The sequence below is a fragment of the Peromyscus leucopus genome, chromosome 19 (genome assembly GCF_004664715.2).
Source record: "Peromyscus leucopus breed LL Stock chromosome 19, UCI_PerLeu_2.1, whole genome shotgun sequence".
Taxonomy (NCBI): Eukaryota; Metazoa; Chordata; class Mammalia; order Rodentia; family Cricetidae; genus Peromyscus; species Peromyscus leucopus.
Genome location: NC_051079.1, coordinates 40,624,099 through 40,644,932, shown reverse-complemented (window position 1 = coordinate 40,644,932; position 20,834 = coordinate 40,624,099). Strand labels below are relative to the sequence as shown.

Below are 20,834 nucleotides of genomic sequence, written 5' to 3'. Positions count from 1 at the left end.
ACCCCACGCGCCTCTGAAGCAGGCTGGCCTGTTCCAGCAATTTCACGATCCAACAGGTGATAAGAGCAACAGTGTAGTGTCAGACGACAATTTCTATACAAAGACCCGGATGCCAGCATTTTAGAAGTAGTGCTTGCTGCTTAGTGGGGAAGGAGATTCGCTCACCACAGGCAGGATGCTTTCCTTAGGAGAATGAAGGAGCTTAAGCAAAGGGAAGCTAAGGGGCAGAAGAGGCACGGGGTGGTGCAGGCTTACTCCGGAGGAACGCGCCTTCGCAAGCACTCGGGATGGAAAGAGTAAAGGCCAGCACAGAAACTACTATTCGGGAACACCCCAACCTTCAAGGTTAAAAAGTTTAGATCACGATGCAGCCTCTGTGGGTGGGCCGACCTGGGCTGGAAGGTGCTGGAAGCTTGCCTTACTCCATGTGGGTGCCAGTATCTCAAACTGTGTACTTATCACCGGGGGTTGAAATGAACTCCCTGCACCAATGGCCTCTTGGCTGCCAACTGGCAGACGGCCCTCAGAGGCACCTGCGGGACGATTGCCACACTTCCAGCACGCACGCCTTTCCTGAAGGCACACCCATTTCATGCGATGGCACAAAGGCTCTCTTGGAATTTTAATTTGAGAAGCAAACATGATTAAACAGTGGTGTACTTCTGCAATGCCCCACACTTCTACAGCATGGAGGCCGAGGCAGCAGAATCCCAGGGAAGTTCTGGCGAGCCTGGAGTCTTCAGTGCAGCAGTCAAGAGAGGCCCTACCTCAAACAGGATTGGAGGCAAGGGCTGATGCCCGAAGTCATCCCTTCACTTCTACATGTGTGCTGTGGCAAGCATGTGCCCTCATCCACATCCACATCCACATCCACAAAAACAAATATGGCTGGAGAGATGGCTCAGCAGTTAAGAGCACTGGCTGCCCTTCCAGAGGATCCAGGTTCATTTCCAGCACCCACGGGGTGGCTCACAACCATCTGTAGTTCCAGTCCCAGGGAATCTGATGCCCTTTTCTGGCCTCTGTGAATGTATCAGGCACAAAAGTTATGTATAGGCAAAGCACCCATATACTAAAATAAATGAATAATAAATTTTTAAAAATCAACAAATAGATTTCTACTTCCAAGAAGATAGGAATTATCTTTCCTTATTCTTCCCACTTAATTCAACTGAAAAACAGGCTGCGTCTATAAAACAAGCATAAGATTAGGAAGGGCTCAGGGAAGAGGGGCAAATTGCTAGACCATCAGGACCTGGGGAATGAACCCTATGGCTTCACATAAGGCTGAAAAATCAACAGCCAAAACAAAAGCCCACTCAAACCCCTGATTGTTATTGGAAGTTTTTACTCTTTTTGGGATCCACCACCCAGCTCCCAAATAGATTGCTCGGAGGCTTATTCTTAATTATGAATGCCCAACCTTAGCTTATATAATTAACTTAAAATTATCCCATCTACCTTTTGTCTCTGGGCTTTCCCATTCTCTTACTTCTGTAAATCTTACTCCTACTCTGTGGCTTGCTGTGTAGCTGGGTGGCTGGCCCCTGGAGTCCTCCTTCTTTTGTTCTTCCTTCTCTGGCTCCTCTTCCTTCCAAACCTCTCCTCCCAGATTTCTCCTCCTATTTATCCTCTCTGCCTGCCAGCCCCACCCATCCTTTCTCCTGCCTCGCTATTGGCCGTTCAGTTCTTTATTAGACCATCAGGTGTTTTAGACAGGCACAGTAACACAGCTTCACAGAGTTAAACAAATGCAACATAAACAAAAGTAACACACCTTAAAATAGTATTCCCATGCCGGGCAGTGGTGGCGCACGTCTTTAATCCCAGCACTCGGGAGGCAGAGCTGGGCGGATCTCTGTGAGTTCGAGGCCAGCCTGGGCTACCAAGTGAGCTCCAGGAAAGGCGCAAAGCTACACAGAGAAACCCTGTCTCGAAAAACCAATAATAATAATAATGATAATAATAATAATAATAATAATAATAATAATAATAATATTCCCCAACACATGTTCTCTAGCCAGAGTGCCACGATTACTGCTGCCATGCTAGCCTTTCATGCTACTTCTATTTGATATGCTTACTTCGTCCCCTGCGAAGATGTGACACTCTTATCTGAAAACAGAGTAGCGTCTTTCCTCTCCCTCTCCCACTGTGTCCCTCTTCTCTCCCCGTCTCTCCTGGTTCTTGCGATGTCCCCAGGCTCATCTTGAACTCCTAGGTGTCTCAGCCTCCTCAACAGCTGGGACAGTTGGCATGAGCTGTCGGGTCCAACACAAGGTGGCTTCTGCAAATACACTGTAAAATGTTTCAAAGAAAGCTACCATTACAGATGCGCCAGAGCAACAGTAATTACCCTATGTCTCTGTATTTTTAAATAAGCCATATTATTTAAATTAATACTGATGCTCTCTCTAAATTATGGTTTAGAGATTAGTATGCTGTTCGCTTCCGAACATAAGAACAGCCAAACCAAGTGTGGGCTTTCTTAAGATGAGAAGAGCTCATATTAAGTAACAGGAAAATAAAATTCCACTCCAAGCCCTTTAACTTGGGAAGGTGACAAGGTTTCAGAGGCTCTCCGATCTCAGCCTTCCCATATTTAACCAAAAGAACAGCATGAGCCACCATAGGTAATATGCGGGGCTGCAATCACAGGTGACCAGTTGCCCTCCAGAAAAGAAGGGTCATTTGCCCCGACCTTGTCAAGAGACAGGCTGCCAGGGGTGACTATGGACTTTTCTGACAGGCAGCAAATGAGCTGGAGTGGGTAATCGAGGCCCCTGTGGCCTTGGGAGCACCTCTTGGGGGCAGTAGTGTTTGGTCAGGCGATGGGCCAGGTCAGTGTCCTGCTGTGCAGCTCAGGCTGAGCTGACTTGCAGGATGGTATCTCAGGAGATGTGCTGGTGGCAGCTACTCCCTGGTCCTGGGGGTGAATCAGACTCTCCCTGGAGTTCGGCAGGCAGTGGAAGAAATAAGAACGCTGCCTATCTCATCAAGACATAAAATGCGAGAATCGTCCATAGCCAAGGATGTGCCCTTCACTTCTGGACCTCACAGCAACCTCCACCGAGCTCCCACTGCCAAAAGGAGAAGAAAGAGGCTCTCACTGGAGTCCTCGGGGTCCAGCCACTGAGTGACAGCAGCATGAATTTAAAACACGTAGCAGGAAGCAAGTTCTCTCAGCAACCACGTCTTTCAAGCCCCATCTCTGAGAACAGAAAATTCTAAGCTCAATTTAAGCATCATTGTAAGCTCCCCTCTGCGCCAGATGATTTTATCCACATATTTACATACGAAGCACAAACAACTTAAAATGTTTACACTGAGGGGTAATGGAAGTCATGTGTCAGTTGCAGTGAGGTGGGGTGGAGGGGGATCAAGCCTTCTTTAGAACTAAAGCCTGACGATATACAATATCTGGGGGAAATCTGGCCTACAAACGAAAGCGTGTTGTTTACCTATCCCATCTAATTACAGACAGCATGCTTTCTACCCTTTGCATATACTTTCCTAGGTCGATTTCTCTTGGTTTTTGGTCTGCTGTTTGCTCTCAAGTGTTGCCTGAAGCTATGGGATCCTGATAGCTCTATGCATAGGATCTCAGGGAAGGCCACCCGCATTCCTGGGATTTGCGATTTTCCCAGATTTGCGATTCCAGTTTCCTTTAGGCTCTCCCTCCCAGAGAGACAGTGAAGAATCCTTCCACCAAGCCCGCAAATCCAAGAGCAAAACCTCCTCAGCTCCTGCCTTTTCTGCCCCATCTGTCCTCCTTGAAGAGGGTAAAGACTAGGACACAAGAGAAGGTTGGGAACTGACACCTGGCATCATCCTTTCCACCAGGAAGGTGTCCTCCACTTTATCACTGGGCATCAGCCACCAGGGACTCAGACCAAGTCATCCACCAGAGCTCTGCATGGGGACAGGCACACAAGCTTCAGAGCTCCCAGATTCTCTCCTATGCAAGACCCACCCTGGAGTTAATAAAGCTTGAAGGGGCCACAAGGACAACGAAGAAAGAACGTGGCTATGCTAATTTCTCTAAGGCAATATCTTAGAAGGATCAATCTTAACTCTCACATGAAGTCTGGCTCTTCTGTCTTGTTTTATTTTTTTGAGATACGGTCTCCCTGTGCAGGCCAGGCAGGCCTTGGATTTCTGATTCTCTTGCCCAAACCTCCAAAGTGCTGGGATTATAGGTCTACCCAACATATTTGCATCCTTCTTTTTTGAAGCAGGATTCCTTTCCTCAACAAAGCTATGCTCACCTCCACATATCACTTCTCACATAGGACTAAATGGAGTGCATGTCTGACCCTTTGGGCCTGCTTGTCTCTGCACTTGCCCTGCCCATCTATGCACCTAATGAGGACTCCAAGGAATAGTCACCTAAGCCTTCGGGGGGGGTGGGGTGAACTTCAGAGAAGTGGACGAACAGTGTCTTATTCTCTCTTTGCCTTCTCTGTCACTTGTGGGAAGGAGACTTTCATCTTAGCTCATCCAGTTCTGTTTGTCCTTCAAGGAGAAAGTAGAGAGCTTCCTGATGCATTTCTTCTAGGCCAGTGCTTCTCAACCTTCCTAATGCTCTGACCCTTTAATACAGTTCCTCATGTTGTGGGGACCCCCAACCATACAATTATTTGTTACTACCTCTTAATTGTAACTTTGCTACTGTTATGAATCATAATGTAAACACATCTATGTTTTCTGATGGTCTTAAGCGACCCCTGTGAAAAGTTCATTCAACCCAAGGCGTCGTGACCCACAGGTTGAGAACCACTGCTCTAGACATCTATTCTAATTCTCAAAAAAGTTGGCACTGAGGGGGAAACTTCTACACAGCCTTGGTGGATTTTTACACATATCTGCCCCACTGAAGATTTATTTTCTCCCAGGACTCCAATTAGCACCTGAACATTTAAAACCCAAGGGTTGAGGAAACAGAACCATTTCATCTAAAACACAAAGTAATCGGTACAACAGCTGAATATAAAAATGGACAGATCATTTCAATAGCATTCTTCCAATGACACTAAATCTGCACTTACCCAATGCATAAACAACTTTAAACGGGAGCCAATAAAAGCTACGTGAACCAACCCATAGGCGTATCTGTCACCGAAAACAGCCGTATCTCAGGATCTCCGGCTGTTGGTCAGTATTTGGTGTCCCACGCTCACATTCTGAGCCCAGAGGATGAGGCATTGACTGAGGCTCTGTGACACTGAAGATCTGAACGTCTCTTACCTGTAAATATGTTTCCAGGCCTTGCCGTCGCTGCTCCAGGACTTTGGGGACCCAGTTCCTGACGTGCTTAGAAGGGATTTCTGGAGTCTTTATACATTTCTTAAGCTTCCAAGACAGAAGGGGAAAGATGCCTGTTAATCATAATAAAGTCATCTGGAAGAAAGAAGAGCCAACTAAGCAAAAATAAACTATGGCTAAAATAAGCTGAAAAGTTTTCCCAAACATTTTTCAACTGAGGTGTCCTGATTGTTCAGACTTCAGGACACATGGGTTTTATGTTTGATAGTTGTTATGATGAGTATTTCAGATTTAAATGAGCTTTTTTTCTGAATTAAAAGTCTAGCACTTGCCGGGCGGTGGTGGTGCACACCTTTAATCCCAGCACTCGGGAGGCAGAGGCAGGCGGATCTCTGTGAGTTTGAGGCCAGCCTGGGCTACTGAGTGAGTTCCAGGAAAGGTGCAAAGCTACACAAGAGAAACCCTGTCTCGAAACACCCCCCCAAAAAAAAAAGTCTAGCACTTGAGCTAAAAGAAAGTAAGATAGTTTCAAAAGTCAATGTATTTCATAAGCAATATTAATACAAGTTTTTAAATCTAGTTTTCTAACTAAAGAAAAAGTCCTTCCACATAACTTTTCACATATGAAAAGAGAACAACGTATGGTCATTTCTGACCATTGTCCCCAAAAATGTCACATGAACTGGAGCACAACACTCAGAAAGGCTCTTGAAATTTCTGAAATAAAGTGAATTTTAAAATACAGAAAAAGGCTAGTCCTTCCAAAAATTCAGAGAAGCAGATGCAAGCTCTACTCTTGTAAACTAAAGGGCAGTTTTCAGTTAGAACATCTAGGTAGTCCTTTCAGGGGGTGACACTAAAAAAAAAAAAATATATTCTGGGGCTGGAGAGATGGCTCAGTTGTTAAGACCCCCGGCTGTTCCTCCAAGGGACCAGTATTTGATTCCCAGCACCCACATAGTGTCTCACAACTATCTGTTACCCCAATTCCAGGGTTCTGGACACCTTCCTCTGACCTCTTCAAGCACCAGGCACACAAGTGGTACACAGACATATGTGTAAGCAAAACACCCAAACACATCAAATAAAATAAAAGCTTATTTTTCAGAAGAGCTATTCAAAGTTAAGTTAGAGCTGCTTTGGTATGCAAAATACGATCCATCTCCAAGGAGTGCCATGCCCTAAACCTGGAGTGTTTCCCTGTACAGCTACAGCAAAAGGGATTTTCTTCCAGTTTGGTGAAATTATTGATTTAATAACAGGGAGAGTGTCCTGGGTTATCTGGGCAGGTTCAATGCAGCCATCAGAACCTTACAAGAGGTGAGAAGTTAAAAAAGTATGAAGCATGGTGGTGCATACCTATAATCTCAGCACTCAGAAGGCTAAGGCAAGAAGACAACAATTTGGAGGGTATCCTGGGCTACAAAGAAAGATCCTGTGTCAAGGCAGAAATGTAACTCAGGGTATAGCACTTGCTTAGCATGTACAGTCCCTTGGGTTTAATCACCAGGACCTAAACATACAAAATTTATACAAAAAATACAAAATGTAATAAATTTTGTCATTAAAAAAAAAAGTCCTAAATAGGTGTCTATCTCTCGATGATGGCTTCAGTAGCCTCTAGAAGCCTGATACATCTGCTCAGGGCTTCTAGAACCTGCAATAGACCTGCCCAGGGCATCTAAAAGGGCTGCAGCTCTGTTGACCAACTGAGTTTTAGCCTGGTTAAATTGATTTTGGACTCTGAAACCTCAAGCAACATGAGAGAATAAATCTATACAGCTTTAAGCTACTAAATTTATAGTACTGTGTTGTAAGTAACCTCTACAATTGGATAAGCCCCATTGTCTTAACTCAGATCTTGAAGACCTACTAACGTGGTCCCTTTGCAAAACACACAGATTAAATCTGTGTAGCCAAAAACACAATAAGCTTTCTTTTAACATTTAAGAACATATTCACCAGTGACCACTCTAGCCTGAACCTTATGGACACTATGAGAAAGGGACATTTCAAACAGTAGCCCTTCAATGGCTGAGTCCATGTTTGCCTCCTCTCTCTCTCTCTCTCTCTCTCTCTCTCTCTCTTCTCTATATATTCTTTTTTTTTTATATATTTTGTTGTGTGTGTTGTGTTGTTGTGTGCAATTCCCAATCTATGCTTCTTACCAACAGAACAAGTAGGAAAGGAGTTACACAGCCTCCTGGACACAGCTGCCTGGAGATCTATAAGCCTGGTTGGAGCCTGAGGTCATTGGAGACTCCCAGAGGAAGACTGGCTCCAAAGAGAAATAACAGAGGGACATTGGATAGTGCTGTGAAACAATCCTTTTCTATACTATGAATATTTATTATTCTCATTGGTTAATAAAAAGCTGACAGGCTGGTAGCTGGGCAGAAAAGCCAAACTGAGGATGAGGGGAAGGAGGGCAGAGTTAGGAGAGACACCAGCCAGCCAGCCACCAAGCAAGCAGGACATGTAAAAATGAGGTAACAAGCCATGAGCCATGTGGCAAAGCATAAATAGAAATATGGGTTAATTTAAGAGTTAGCTAGTAACATGCCTGAGATACTGGCCAAGCATTTATAATTCATATTCAGCCTCCGAGTCAGTTATTTGGGACCAGGCTGTCCGGACAGAAATAGGACTTAGAATTTGTTCAAACATATTACTCTTCTGCCAGTTAGAGAAAAGAAGTTGATCACTTTTCAATCTTTTGGATTGAAAGTGTGGAGAAAGGCATTCTGGAGACAGCAAAGGGCCCCAGAAGATGACTATGAACAGCCATGGGCTCCTCCTCCTTGTGCCTTGGTACTAGGAACATACCTGCCCCAAATGGAAACCAATGGTCTTAGGGTGCCATTGCTGTGATAATAATAAACACCAGGACCAAAAGCAACTCGGGGAGGGAAAGCTTTATTTCACCTTACATCTTGTAGTTCATCATCCAGGGAAGTCAGGGCAGGAACCTGGGTGCAGGAATCAATGAAGGGGCCATGAAAGAGTGCTGCTTACTGGCTTGCTCCCCAGAGATTGCTCAGCCTGCTTTCTTACGTCATCCAGAACCATGTGCCAAGGGCAGCACTATCCATAGTAACATGGGCCCTTCCACATCAATTACCAATCAAAAAAAAAAAAAAAAAAGTCCTACAGACTTGCCTATAGGCCAATACATGGAGGTATTTTCTCAACTAAGAGTCCTTCCTCACAGATGACCCTAGATTCTATCAAGTTGACATTAAAACTAGCCAGCACACCAACAATAAACAAGTTAATGGAGTATGTGAAAGTGGTAGCATTGGAAATTGGGGATGGGGTGGGGTGGCAGGGAGAAGGCCTGTGTGAGGCAGTAATGTCTGAGGCATGACCTGAGTCCTGTTTGGAGGAACTCACATGAGCAGCCCAAGGAACATGACTAGGGTAGAGTCAGCAATAGAAAGGGAGAGTCGGGCCTTCTGTGCTCAAAGCCAACAAGGAGAGCTGGACTCTCAGAGGAGGCAACACCATATACTTCAGTGCCTTGTGGGTCATGGCAGGGATTTGGATATCATTTTAAAGGAGAGGTAAATTGATGATTTCAACCAAAGTGCCATGACCTAACCTTTACTTTGGAGGGGACATGCTGGGTTCAATGAACAAGAAAGACAGCATGGGGATAGGGGTGGAGCTAACAGACCAGTTCAGTGCCTGGAGAAAGCTAGGCAAGAGGCGATGGTCTTGACCTCGTGTGCAGGTGGTGAATGTGGGCAGGCGTTGGGGGCTGTGGGCGTGCAAAGTAGATCTGATCATCATGGCTCTGGGGCAGACATTCAGGTTGGGATCTCCTCTGGCAGCTATTCTGATTAACTGCCCGTCATTTAATGAACAGTGTCATAATGTCAGGTCTGAGCTCGATGGCTGTATTAGAGTTCTCTAGAGGAAAAAAACTGATAGAATTAATGTGGCCGTGATCCAGCCAGTCCAACAATGGCTGTCCATCAGTGAAAAATCCAAGAATCTATTAGTTGTTCAGCTCATGAGGCTGGATGTCTCGGCTTGTCTTCAATGCATGCCGGAATCCTGAAGAAGTAGGCTCGAATGCCACTGAAGGAATGGATGTGCCAACAAGAGCGAAGGCAAGCAGGCAAAGAGCAGGGGCTTCCTTCTCCCATGTCTTTATATAGGCGGGCACCAAAAAGGTGCAGCCCACATGAAAGGTGGGTCTTCCCACTTCTAATGGTTTAATTAAGAAAAAGCCCTCGCCGGGCGGTGGTGGCGCACGCCTTTAATCCCAGCACTCAGGAGGCAGAGCCAGGCGGATCTCTGTGAGTTCAAGGCCAGCCTGGGCTACCAAGTGAGTTCAAGGAAAGGCGCAAAGCTACACAGAGAAACCCTGTCTCGAAAAACAAAAAAAAAAAAAAAAAAAGAAAAAGCCCTCATAGGTGTACTCAGCCACTTGGGTTTTAGTTAATTCCAGATGTGGTCAAGTAGACAACCAAGAATGGCCATCATACTGCCCAATCTACTAGTTATTCCCCAAATCTACGGTTCCTGGGTGCTCCAGGATGCAAAAACTCCTGGGTTTTGGTGAATGAAAAACCCACTCCCTACCTCCACCCCCCGCTGTGTGTAACAATGTGATGCATCCTGGTCATAGGGAGGTAAGCAGAGGTGTCAATCCAACCTGAAGAAGGGCTCTTTCTCAGAGGCCGTGAAGAGAGGGAAGTTCTTCCACTCTACAGAGATGGCCTATGGATGGAACCAGCCCGGAACACCTTTGACCATGAGGCAGAAGCCATGTGGTGTTGGTGATGGTAACGGAACAGGAACCTGGTCACTTCCGTGGAAGAACAACAAAATCCCATCTGCTACTGTCACCACTGCTTTGCATTTATAATCATTGTCAGCTATATTTAATCCCCTGCGAATAGGGGGAAATGTCATTCAGAGTGCAACATGTTAAACCTAAAAACCTTGATGTCCTAAGTTCCCTTAGCATCACGGTGGTCATGTGACACCGTTGTTAATTAAAGTGCAGCACAAGTCTACTGGGTAGAACTTCCGTTTTCCCAGAAAGACCGCAGGATTTGTTCCTGCCAGAAGTGTGAAGCGAGGCCTGAGGTGGCTGCAGCTGTGTTAGAATCAGAAAGTGAAAGTCACAACTTTAGGACAATGGACACTGAGGCTGGCTCCATCCCCTGGGCTGCCCGCCTTTAGGTTTCCTAAGGATAACAACAACAAATCTCTTACTTACTTAAGAAAGCCAGTCAAGGTTCTATGATATACAACCTTAGACACTCCTAACATAGAGGAATCAACTGTTGAGATTGGAGAGTTTAAGCTAGAGATGCCTCCAGGTGTCCATGTGTGAGCAAGCATACCGAATTCTGTAAACCTAGGAGTCTGAAGACTGTAGATAGCGCTTACAGACATAGAACTAAATCATATTACGTTGAGAATGAAGTTCTAACACAGCAGAAGGGCTATGGTGGGCAGAATGCACATATCGGCCCGATGGTGTTTACAACCTACCTAACTCCTCCCACGTGGGGGTGGGCAAACCTGTGATTTCAGTGGGACAGTCACTTCCATGGTTGCCTGGCTGTACACCACGGCCTCAGCAGACTGATGGCTTTGAGGAAGTGGCCAAGGCTTGAGGGGGTCCTCTAGCAGCAAGGAGCTGCCCCTGGTCAACAGTCAGCAATAGAAGACGTCGTCACTCCTGCAGATTCAGGCAGAAGGCTGCCCGAGCGAGCGTAGATGTGGACTTAAGCCTAGGACAGGATCACGGCATGGCCGTCCTTGATCACGGACAGTAAGACTGACGCCTGACCCAGGGGGACTCTGAAATAACTGGGACTTGAAGACTTGTGTCTCAGCTGGTTTATTATGCTGCAGTGGAATGCTGGGAGGGTCAGCCCTGAGGGGCAGGGAGTGAGTGAGGACGAGGTGAGGAGCTATCCACAGGAGTGTTTCAAAGAGGGGGCAAGAGGAGGCAAGGTGGCTGTGCTAGCCTTCAGCCTGACTTCGACCCCCCACAAAAGCTCTGCCGGCTGTCTCCTCTCCGGTTCTTCTCTTTGCATCTTGATGACACAGCACTGAAAACATCTTGACACAGCACTGAAAAGATCTTTCCTTTTTGTTTACATGAGGGGTTACTGAAGGAGCCGATCAGCATGACGCACTTGGAGGTGAGCAAGCATTTAGATGAGAGACAACGCCAAGACAGTATGTTTCCAGTAGGGCTCAGCTGCTTGCAAGATAAATACTCCTTGTCTTCTTCATCTGATGATTAACTGTCCTGCTACACAGCATCCAGGCAAAGGACTTTTCTGATGTGAGTAGATAAGTCACACACACACACACACACACACACACACCTTTTCAGTGTGTGACCATTCCCTTTCCCTTTTTACATTGTTAGAACTCATTGAAAGTTTATTACAGATAGAAAAGATCTACCAGCATAAGAAGTGGCCATTCCCTTTCCCTTTTTACATGTTGGAACTCTGTTACACTGTTATATCAGTAGAACTCTGTTACACTGTTATACCTTTTACATTGTTAGACCTCTGTTACACTGTTATACCTTTTACATTGTTAGAACTCTGTTACACTGTTATACCTTTTACATTGTTAGACCTCTGTTACACTGTTATACCTTTTACATTGTTAGAACTCTGTTACACTGTTATACCTTTTACATTGTTAGACCTCTGTTACACTGTTATACCTTTTACATTGTTAGAACTCTGTTACACTGTTATACCTTTTACATTGTTAGAACTCTGTTACACTGTTCACATTCTTAGAACTCTGTTACATTGTTATACTTTTTAACCTTGTTAGAACTCTGTTAAGCTATTACATTTTTTACATCTTTAGAACTCTGTTACACTGTTACACTTTTTACATCATTAGAACCCTGTTACACTGTTATACTTTTTACATTGGTAGAACTCTGTTACATTGTTACTGTTTCTGTAGTGTTAGAACTCTGTTACAAACAAACAAAAAAAAAAGATCCACCAGCATGTGAATCGGAGAGAAAAACCTATTTTCCACAGAGAGGACTAGAAATACTGTTACGAATGAGAGTAATAAAAAGAATGGAAAAAGCAACTAAACAATCAGAGATGTTTGGGGAGAAAGAGATAACCCTTCCCGTATACTATCACCCCAGTTTTCTCGGGGTTCCTTCAGGGATGGCGCATGGGTACTGTTCTCCCGGTTTGATCCCATACAGCAGTGTTGTGGTTCATCTGAAATGTATACTTCATTAAATTGGATAGAAGAGAAGGCAATATTTGACTGAAACCCAAAGGAGGCAATAACAAAAGATGAGGATAGTTAATTTGAAAATGAACCAGCCCCATATTTCACTGAAAACGTTATGAATAAAAGGGTGGGCTGGAACTGACAGAAAACAGCTGGGAAGGCATGAAGAATAAAATATGCTCAGAAGTGTGCAGTGTGGGGAAGAGTTTCTTGTTATGCATGAGGTTGGGGCCTAGGTCAGGCCAGCTCTTTGCAAGCATGGCCGTGGAAAGTGTGGAAAGTGATGAATTACTTGGCAGGAGTAGAGGTGACTGGAGCATGGGGCTGGGCCCTTCACATACTTAAAGACTGACCCATCACAAGAGCCACAGGGGACACCTTGTTACGAAGAACAGGACAGAGTCTTGCTTTCTGTGAGTGGGGAATCTGTCATCCCCTTCCTCATCTTAGCAGAGTAGAAGCTACAAAGAAACCGGGATTAGAGGGACCTGGGGTCAAATCTCCAACACCATAAACATTCACACCAGAACACACGTGACGTTCTCCAATACCCCATATACCAGATAATCAACCCTGTGGAAAATACAAAGGATAAGACATGGGGGAGGGGGAGACACAGCAACACACACCTGGAATTGTAGCGTGTGGGTGGATCATGAGTTTTCAGACAACCTGGAACCCAGCTGGAGATAGGGGATAACTAAGTTTGAATTGTGTTAAGACATAATTTGAATTAAGTAGAAAGGTCTATGTTAAATGGAACGGGAGTTTCAAGAGGGGGGGAAGGAGATTAGAAAACAGGCTGCTGGCACTGAGGAACTTGAAGGTCCTGCTTTGTTTTTAACACACAGACAGATAATGGGCCTACAGACTGACAAAGACAGGGATGTGCGGGCCGATTCAGGATGTGCTTGGGTGTGGCTAACACGAACTTTTCTTAAGAGAAGCAGCAGAAATAGGGTTGGCCAGTAGATGGCTGGAAATGAACAGAGTGATGATGCCTTCAAAGACACATGAGAACCCCTAACCCCCAGACCCCAGGAGTGGTAGTCCTGCCCAGAAATGAGGCTTGACAGGTGTGATTTCGATGAAGGATGTTAATCCAGGACAGCTCTCCTGGATTAACATTGGGATGGGCCCAATGTTACCTCAAAGAGGAGAAGAACGACAAAGTTCGGAGAGAGGAGTGTGAAGACAGGAAATGACAAGGAAAGCAGACGCAGGACGGGTGCTGACTGCCAGCTGCTGGGAGCTACAAGAGGCAGAAAATGGGCTCTCCTGTGGGAACGCAGCCCTGTCCACCCACTTAGCACAAGATAATAAATGGGCCTTGTTTTAAGTTGCCGTTTTTGTTGTTATTTGTTACAGTGGTTTGAGAACACTGTCCCAGGAGTCACTGTCTGTGACACAATAGACAATTCAAGCCCACATCAGAGAGCGCGGGAGAAAGGTCTAGAAATGCAGCGAAAGGCAAACTGACACACAGCAGAGAAAAGGTAGGAAGATGAAGAGCAGACTGCTGACACAGTATAAAACAGCACCACTCTGAGTGACAGCGAAAAACCAAGGGGTGCGGACTGCAGCAATGTGGGAGAATGAATTGACAGGGCCTAGTGACGTTCTGGAAAATTCAGGTAAAAGAAAGGTCAGAAGGACCTTCAGCATTCAGAACCTTGAGCTGCTTAGTTCTAAGCCTCATGGTTGTGTGGTAGAGGGTATGGTGTGGTGTGTGTGTGGTGTGGGTGTTGGGGGGGGTGTGTGGTGTGTGTGTGGGGTGGTGTGGTGTGGTGTGGTGTGTGTGTGTGTGTGTGTGTGTGTGTGTGTGTGTGGTGGAGGACTGTATCTGAGTGACATCTTTAAAAATATAATTCACAGTAGGAATCTCAACCTCCAGGGAGCATAAGATGCTCTAGGGAACTGACCTAAGATGCAGATCACCAGGCTCCATTACACAGGCTAGTAAGCAAATTCCAGGGCCCTAGTAAATGAGAAAGCACAGAAATAGAATAACTAAAAAGAAAAGAAAAAAAAAAGATGTGCACATAAATGAACTCAAAAAGCATCACTTTATGCAAGGAAGATGTCTGCTTCCTAAGTCAACAACTTTCAGAGTGATGCTGTCCAAAGCAGGTGAGATGCTGCAAGCCTTAAACAGTCCTATTTGCTTTGTAATACATGCCAGGGGATTAAAAAAAATATATACACCCATATCCTTTGACAGAGAAGTGCTCCTTTTGGTAATATAACTTGCTGTGCAGGATTTGTTTTTAAAAATCCAAGAAAGAAAACAGTAATCGTGTTAGAGTACTAGAAGCTGAGTCCGGATGTGCAGGTGACAGTGGGACACTCCTCTTGTCCCCGCTCAAACTGGCTGGAAGACTTAGCTGTAATTCTAGCACTTGGGAGGCCGAGGCAGGAGGATCACAGTAAGTTCAAAGCCAGCCTGGGCTATGGTGAATTTGAGAAGAAAATAATGAGTATACAGGGGGAAAAAAATCAAAATTAAGGATCCATCTTGGTGTTAGAGCAGTCTCCGGCATGCAAAGGCCCTGGGGTTGGGCTCCAGCAACTCCTTCTTCACCACCCAAACAAGAAGAGCAAAGAAAAATATGACTTTTATGGAAAAACACATGACTTTTAGGAAGACAGAAAAATTCTGAGAAAGGTTTAAAAATACAATTCCCAACGCTAACTAGACAAGCTCAAATAGTTTCTTCCTCAACATTAGCAAGAACAATCAACAAGGAGGCATTTGTGCGTCTGCAGGACACGAAGAAGACCTATGAATTGACCTCGGTGAGGGATGGAGTGCTTAGGAACAGCTCACACGCTATTTTGGAGTCAACTTAGGTGTACCTGCCAAAACTTCTCATGGAGAGAGCAGACTACAAAATGTAAGAAAAACCAAGACAGGCAGGCACGGATCAGATGTCAGAAACTGTGGTGATAAGCAGGCGTTTCCAGGAAATTCAATGGCGGAAGATGATATACGTACAGTGAGAGGCAGCCATTTAGTGAACTGTCATCTCCTGTCATAAAATTCACACATGGAAATCGAGGGTGGCAAAGGCACAGTTAAAGGATGAGGCCGCCTAGTGGGAAGCGGCGCGGTCAAGTTTGTGGGAGGCACTCTGCCGACTCTTACCCGCGACGGCGCTTCTGAGCAGTTGTGTAGTTACGATGACAGACTGACATGAACCTTTATATCCCACCAGTGTGTACATTTGCCTTCTGGCCTTACCTTCCCACCAATCCTAACCCCGCAGTGGCTCTCCCCTCTCTAAACAGCCTGCCCCTCCCCCAAAACCGTGATCTCCACGTCCCTATAATGATGGCTCGAACTCTGTAACAGAGATTTGAGAATCACTGCTCTATTTACTCTAATAAGCTTCATTATGGAAAACTGGTTAAAGTTAATAATGGAACAGCAGAAATGGAAAGAATAAGTCCTACAAAGTACAGGAATTTTTTTTTTTTTTTTCTGACAATGCTTGATTGCTGAGGACAGAGGGAAATTGTCCTAGAGCAGGGTGTGAGCAAGCCAGGCTGCACACAAGCAGAGTCTGGGGGCTGCCCCATGGACAGGGCCAGCCTAATTGGCAGTCACCCCGCTGTGTCCGTTATGGAGTCAGTCCCCTGGTATCTGGAGAGCTCAGCTGGGCTGGGCTGCTCATGGAGTACTTCATGCTGACCTAGTAGGTTAGGAAGGGGCTTGCACCTGACAAGCTGCCCAGCCAGACTGGCAGGGAGAAGCTGGGTGTGGGTGGAGAGAGATCTGGTCTCAACCTCCTGTAGGGACTTAGCTCACCAGATACCTGGCAGAATTTGCTCCTAAAACCAAACAAAAAAAGAATCCCACCAGGAAGAGGGGACCCAAATTTTATGTTTCTCTCTGAGGTCCCTGAGGCTGGTGCTTTTTAAAACGAGTCTCCTGGCAACACCTGATGGAAATCTGAAGGCACTTGCATGGTTTCTCTGGGGGAGAAACCTGAACTTGATGAAATTCTAATTGGAGAATTAAATTCATTTAATTAAATGGTTTGCCACCCTAACAGAAAAGCTTAGAGCATCTTTGAACAGAAGCGAGGGAGTGGGCTGGTGGTGCACACCAAGCCCAGCACTCAGGAGGAGGGCCAGAGGGGGAGCTCTGAGTTCTAAGCCAGCCAGAATTACACAGTGAGAGTGTCTAAAATTAAACAATCAGACAACAGGGAAACAGGTTCACTAATCTTTCGATTTAGACTCAATTCTCTACTCTCTAATTAACATGGAAAAAAACTTTTTACAAAGTTCTAAAGGCCTTTTAATCCAGAATCAACACATTATGACATTCTTATGCAGTGATGTGTCCCAGGAAAATTGCATAGACATTAAAAAGCATAAAGCTAAAAGACTCTCTAACTTAACCCATTTCTAGCTTCTTGGCCAACTATCTAATCATGGCATGCATCCTATGCATGCATGTGTTTCATATGTGTGTATATACATTCATAAATATATATGATACACTCCTGGACACAGATATGTAAAAGAAAAATGATAAATTTGAACTGATTCATCATTTGTGATTTTCTTCCAGGAAATCTCACTAGGTATTTCAAGCTATTATAAAAAACTTAGCACCCACAAAATTTATAATTTATAAACCACAAAAAATTAAGCTTGTTTTAGAGATTTATTTTTTAACGTATTCATTTTCAATTCATTAGTGACCATTTCTTCCTGAAAGTCAGTTACTTCTTTTGCATTTCTGTTCCTTTGACCTGTGACTTTGAAATGGACCCCAGAGCTACAGCATCCATCATTCTGGTATAGTCGCTCTCCACTACTCATAGGACAGCTGTGGATGGGGAGCCTCTTTTCCATGTGCCCCATATGAACACACATGTATACATACACAAGCTTGTGCAGGTACACAACATTTAAGTTGAGTTTAATGAATTTCTCCCTGCATAGTGATTTCTTGTGTTTCCTTTCTTTTTGTAAAAAGCATCAAATGCATTTCTTGGACAGAAGAGGGTGTTGATCTTACTCATTATAAACCTTTAATAGTTGATGCGATATACTGTAACAGCTTACTGCCTCTGATTTGTAGATGCAAGCAACTGTAACAGGAAACCCACTTATTTAAAAACAAACACCAAATACACCGATAGGACAATCTATTTTGAAAAGAAATCAATACCGTTATAAAGAAACTACGTGCACAGCAGATAGCAATGTTCTGAAGAACATAGGATGGAGTCTTTACATTATACCATGGGCCACGCAGAGAAAAGGAGAAAAACATAAAACCAAAGATTACCTTTTTGTGCAAGGCGTGGAACTCGCTGTACCTTTTCTCAACAAAGTGTTTTCTTCCATTCATTAGCACCTCTATTTTAAACACCTAAGGAAAAAATTAAAGAGATTAATTCCGCTAGTTCAAAACCCTCAATTGTCGATGTGGTAAGTTTGTGATCGTGATATATTTCATCCCTTTAATTACAGAAGCCGATTCTCCCCAAACCCAGAAGGCTCAGGAGACCCTGACCCAACAGCCCTGATTAATGAGCCCTCGAACCAAACGCTCACTCGCTCACTGCAGCATTCTCCAAGAATGCGTCTACAGACGGGAAACTTCCATGCACGGAAATGCTAATTCACTTTTTATGCAGAGAATATCCTTCCCTTGAAATGACTTCATCAAATGACTATGATGGCACAGAGCTGATCATGTGCTGCAAGAGCTAGACCCCCGAGGACTCGGCCACACGGCACCCTGACTGGGTACTCTGAGGAAGGCAGTCTGTCATCTGAGACAATCATGCAAACGGCGGTGAATTTTAGGTTAATTTCTTCCTAACCTGCATATTCATCTCTAGTCTCAGCTGGGCTTATCCTGCTGTTTGCAAAACAGGGCAAATGCAGGGAGGGCTCATTTTCCCTGCGTGACATGAGTGACAGCCTGCGCTCCCACTTCCAGAAGGGGGAAAGGCCAGATGCAGAGGTGCTCCTGGCGCACTAATTAGTAGGCACTAACATGACATTTTCTGGATTCTTGGGTCAATGGGTCAAGACTGGAAACAGGGCTGAGAAGTATGGCAAGATGCTCATGAAAATATGAGGCTCGGCTCCGGGAGGGAGGGGTGCCTGGCAGGAAATAAAGAGCTATCACTATTCCAGCCTCTGTCTCACCCGTTCTGCTAAGTGAGAGATGAGAGAATATTGGCAAGCCTGAGTTCTGATTTTAATCAACCCTTTGGAAAAGAACAAAGGACATCTACATCTTAGAGTAAAAGAAAAAACAACTTTCATCCAAAATATACTGTGTATTCATATTTAACATGGGACATAAAAGGGTCTATAAATATGAAAATAGAGCCCGATGACTCTGTATTTCTACTTTGTGTTTACATAACTATTGTATTTACTGTCAAACATAAACACTACCTGTACTTTGTGTGTCTTTGAAGTATATATTCTTCCACTACAAGGCTGCTCAGTTAAAGAAACCTGTTTTTTTTTTTTAATTTACTAGAAAAAATTTTATCAATTTAACCAATTTCATATTAACATTTCATTTCTTCCTCAATACTTTTCTTTAGTGATTTAAGGAAAACATTTTCTTCTAAAATATACATATGCTTCAAACTAACATATATATATAGCTCTAATGCTTCTTAGAAAAAATATTCTGTTTACTAATTTAACAAAGAAAATAATCCTTCTTGCAAGATCCTGTCTGAAAGAGAACTAAGAAGATATTTCCAGAAACAGATGACAAGAGGCAGGCAGCTTCAACGGGGGGGGGGGGGTGGGGTGGGGGGGTGGTCTGAGCGTCAAGTCTCTGATTTGATCAAAACAATGTGGCGACAATAAGTAGTTTCCATCTGCTGAGCTGATAAAACTGCTCCAGGTCTGATTACTTGGGGCTGCATCACAACAGCCCTTTTAATTGGCTGAAGTAAGGTTCGATCTACTGGGTCCCCCTCAGACAGTCCCATTTGAAGGCCATGGGTAAGACGCTAGCTGCCTTAGGGAACATCATCTCACCCCCTGCCCAAGATGGCTCTGTCTCCAAGTTCTACAGTTACTCTTCACAAACACCAAGTTCACAATGGAGGCAGAGTGGAGAAGATACCAATACAAGGGAAGTTCATAACAAGTGTTAACTCGATTACATTGCCATTGAAAATACATAACTTGCCCTGCACTGCTACGATTTTCTTCCCTTCTGGGTTCTGGGCAAACATCTTAGAAAGGAAGCAGTATACCAGGATGGAGTCAACTCAGTACATTTTCTTATTATCGCTGCTACAGAGAAAATCCTTCGCTCACTTTGCTGTCCTGGAAAAGTTCTGGTGTAGAAACCACTCCAGGGTGCCAGTGACATCTCAGGACTCATGAAACTGTCTAGAGGGCACCAGGACAGTGCCTGGCATTCACCTGTTAACTCAGGTGACAGATTCACAAAGGGTCTACAGTGGTCCTGGGGGTTGTTCTGGGCTCTGGGATTCAGTCCTGAAAAGACACAGGCCTGGCCTCAAAGGAGCTGAGATCCTGAGCCATGAGTGAAGTGAACGACGCATCTGTGCACAAGTCACATGGTGTCCATCCAGACATGCTCGGTGTCCACAGAACAGCAAGTCAGACATGGAGCTTGACAGAAGGGCTCCCTGAGGGCAGAGGCAGGGGAAAAGGTATCCGAGAGTTAATATTTTTAGGAACTTTCAAAATATGGCAGCCCACAGCAAGATAAAATTCTGTTTCGTATCCAACTGAAAAGCAGCAGGAAATACAACTTACAAGAGAGAGAAAACAATGAGAGACACTGATTCATAAAAGACACACGACTAGCGGACAAAAGCATTCACTTGCGTTATTGTTATGAAGGAATTTCTTACTTTCAAGATCCAGGATAACTGTTGAATGCAGATGGGGAAGCCATGACAGAAAACCCAAACTACGGGTGTTGTAGAATATTATTTTAACTGGGCAAAGATGTGCTACATTTGCTTATGCTGCAGAATATTCCTTTAACTGTGTAAAGCTGGGTTACATGCGTTTGTGCTGCATTTGTTTAATGATGCAAGGATGTGTGTTTGATTATGTAAAGATGTGTTGCATCTGTTTCACCTTGCCTGCCTAAGGCACTTGACTGGTCTAATAAAGAGCCCAATGGCCAATAAGAAGGCAGAGAAAGGATAGGCAGGGCTGCCAGGCAGAGAGAATAAATAGGAGGAGAAATCCAAGCTCAAGAAGAAAAGAGAAGAATGAGAGAATGAAGGGAAAATAAGAGAGATACCTGGGGCCAGAAGCCAGGCAGATGC

General features: G+C 44.6%; 1 protein-coding gene across 3 annotated transcripts in view; it reads right to left on the bottom strand.

Moving 5' to 3' along the window:
• Nucleotides 1-20,834, bottom strand: part of Snx24 (sorting nexin 24) — a 150,491-nt gene that overhangs the window by 44,261 nt on the left and 85,396 nt on the right. For all 3 annotated transcript variants that reach the window (XM_028871832.2, XM_028871834.2, XM_028871833.2), the window contains exons 2-3: nucleotides 17,828-17,911; nucleotides 5,248-5,352 (exon numbers count right to left, since the gene is read on the bottom strand). In XM_028871832.2, coding sequence (XP_028727665.1) covers nucleotides 5,248-5,352; nucleotides 17,828-17,911 — 189 coding nt within the window. The remainder of the gene's footprint in view (nucleotides 1-5,247; nucleotides 5,353-17,827; nucleotides 17,912-20,834) is intronic.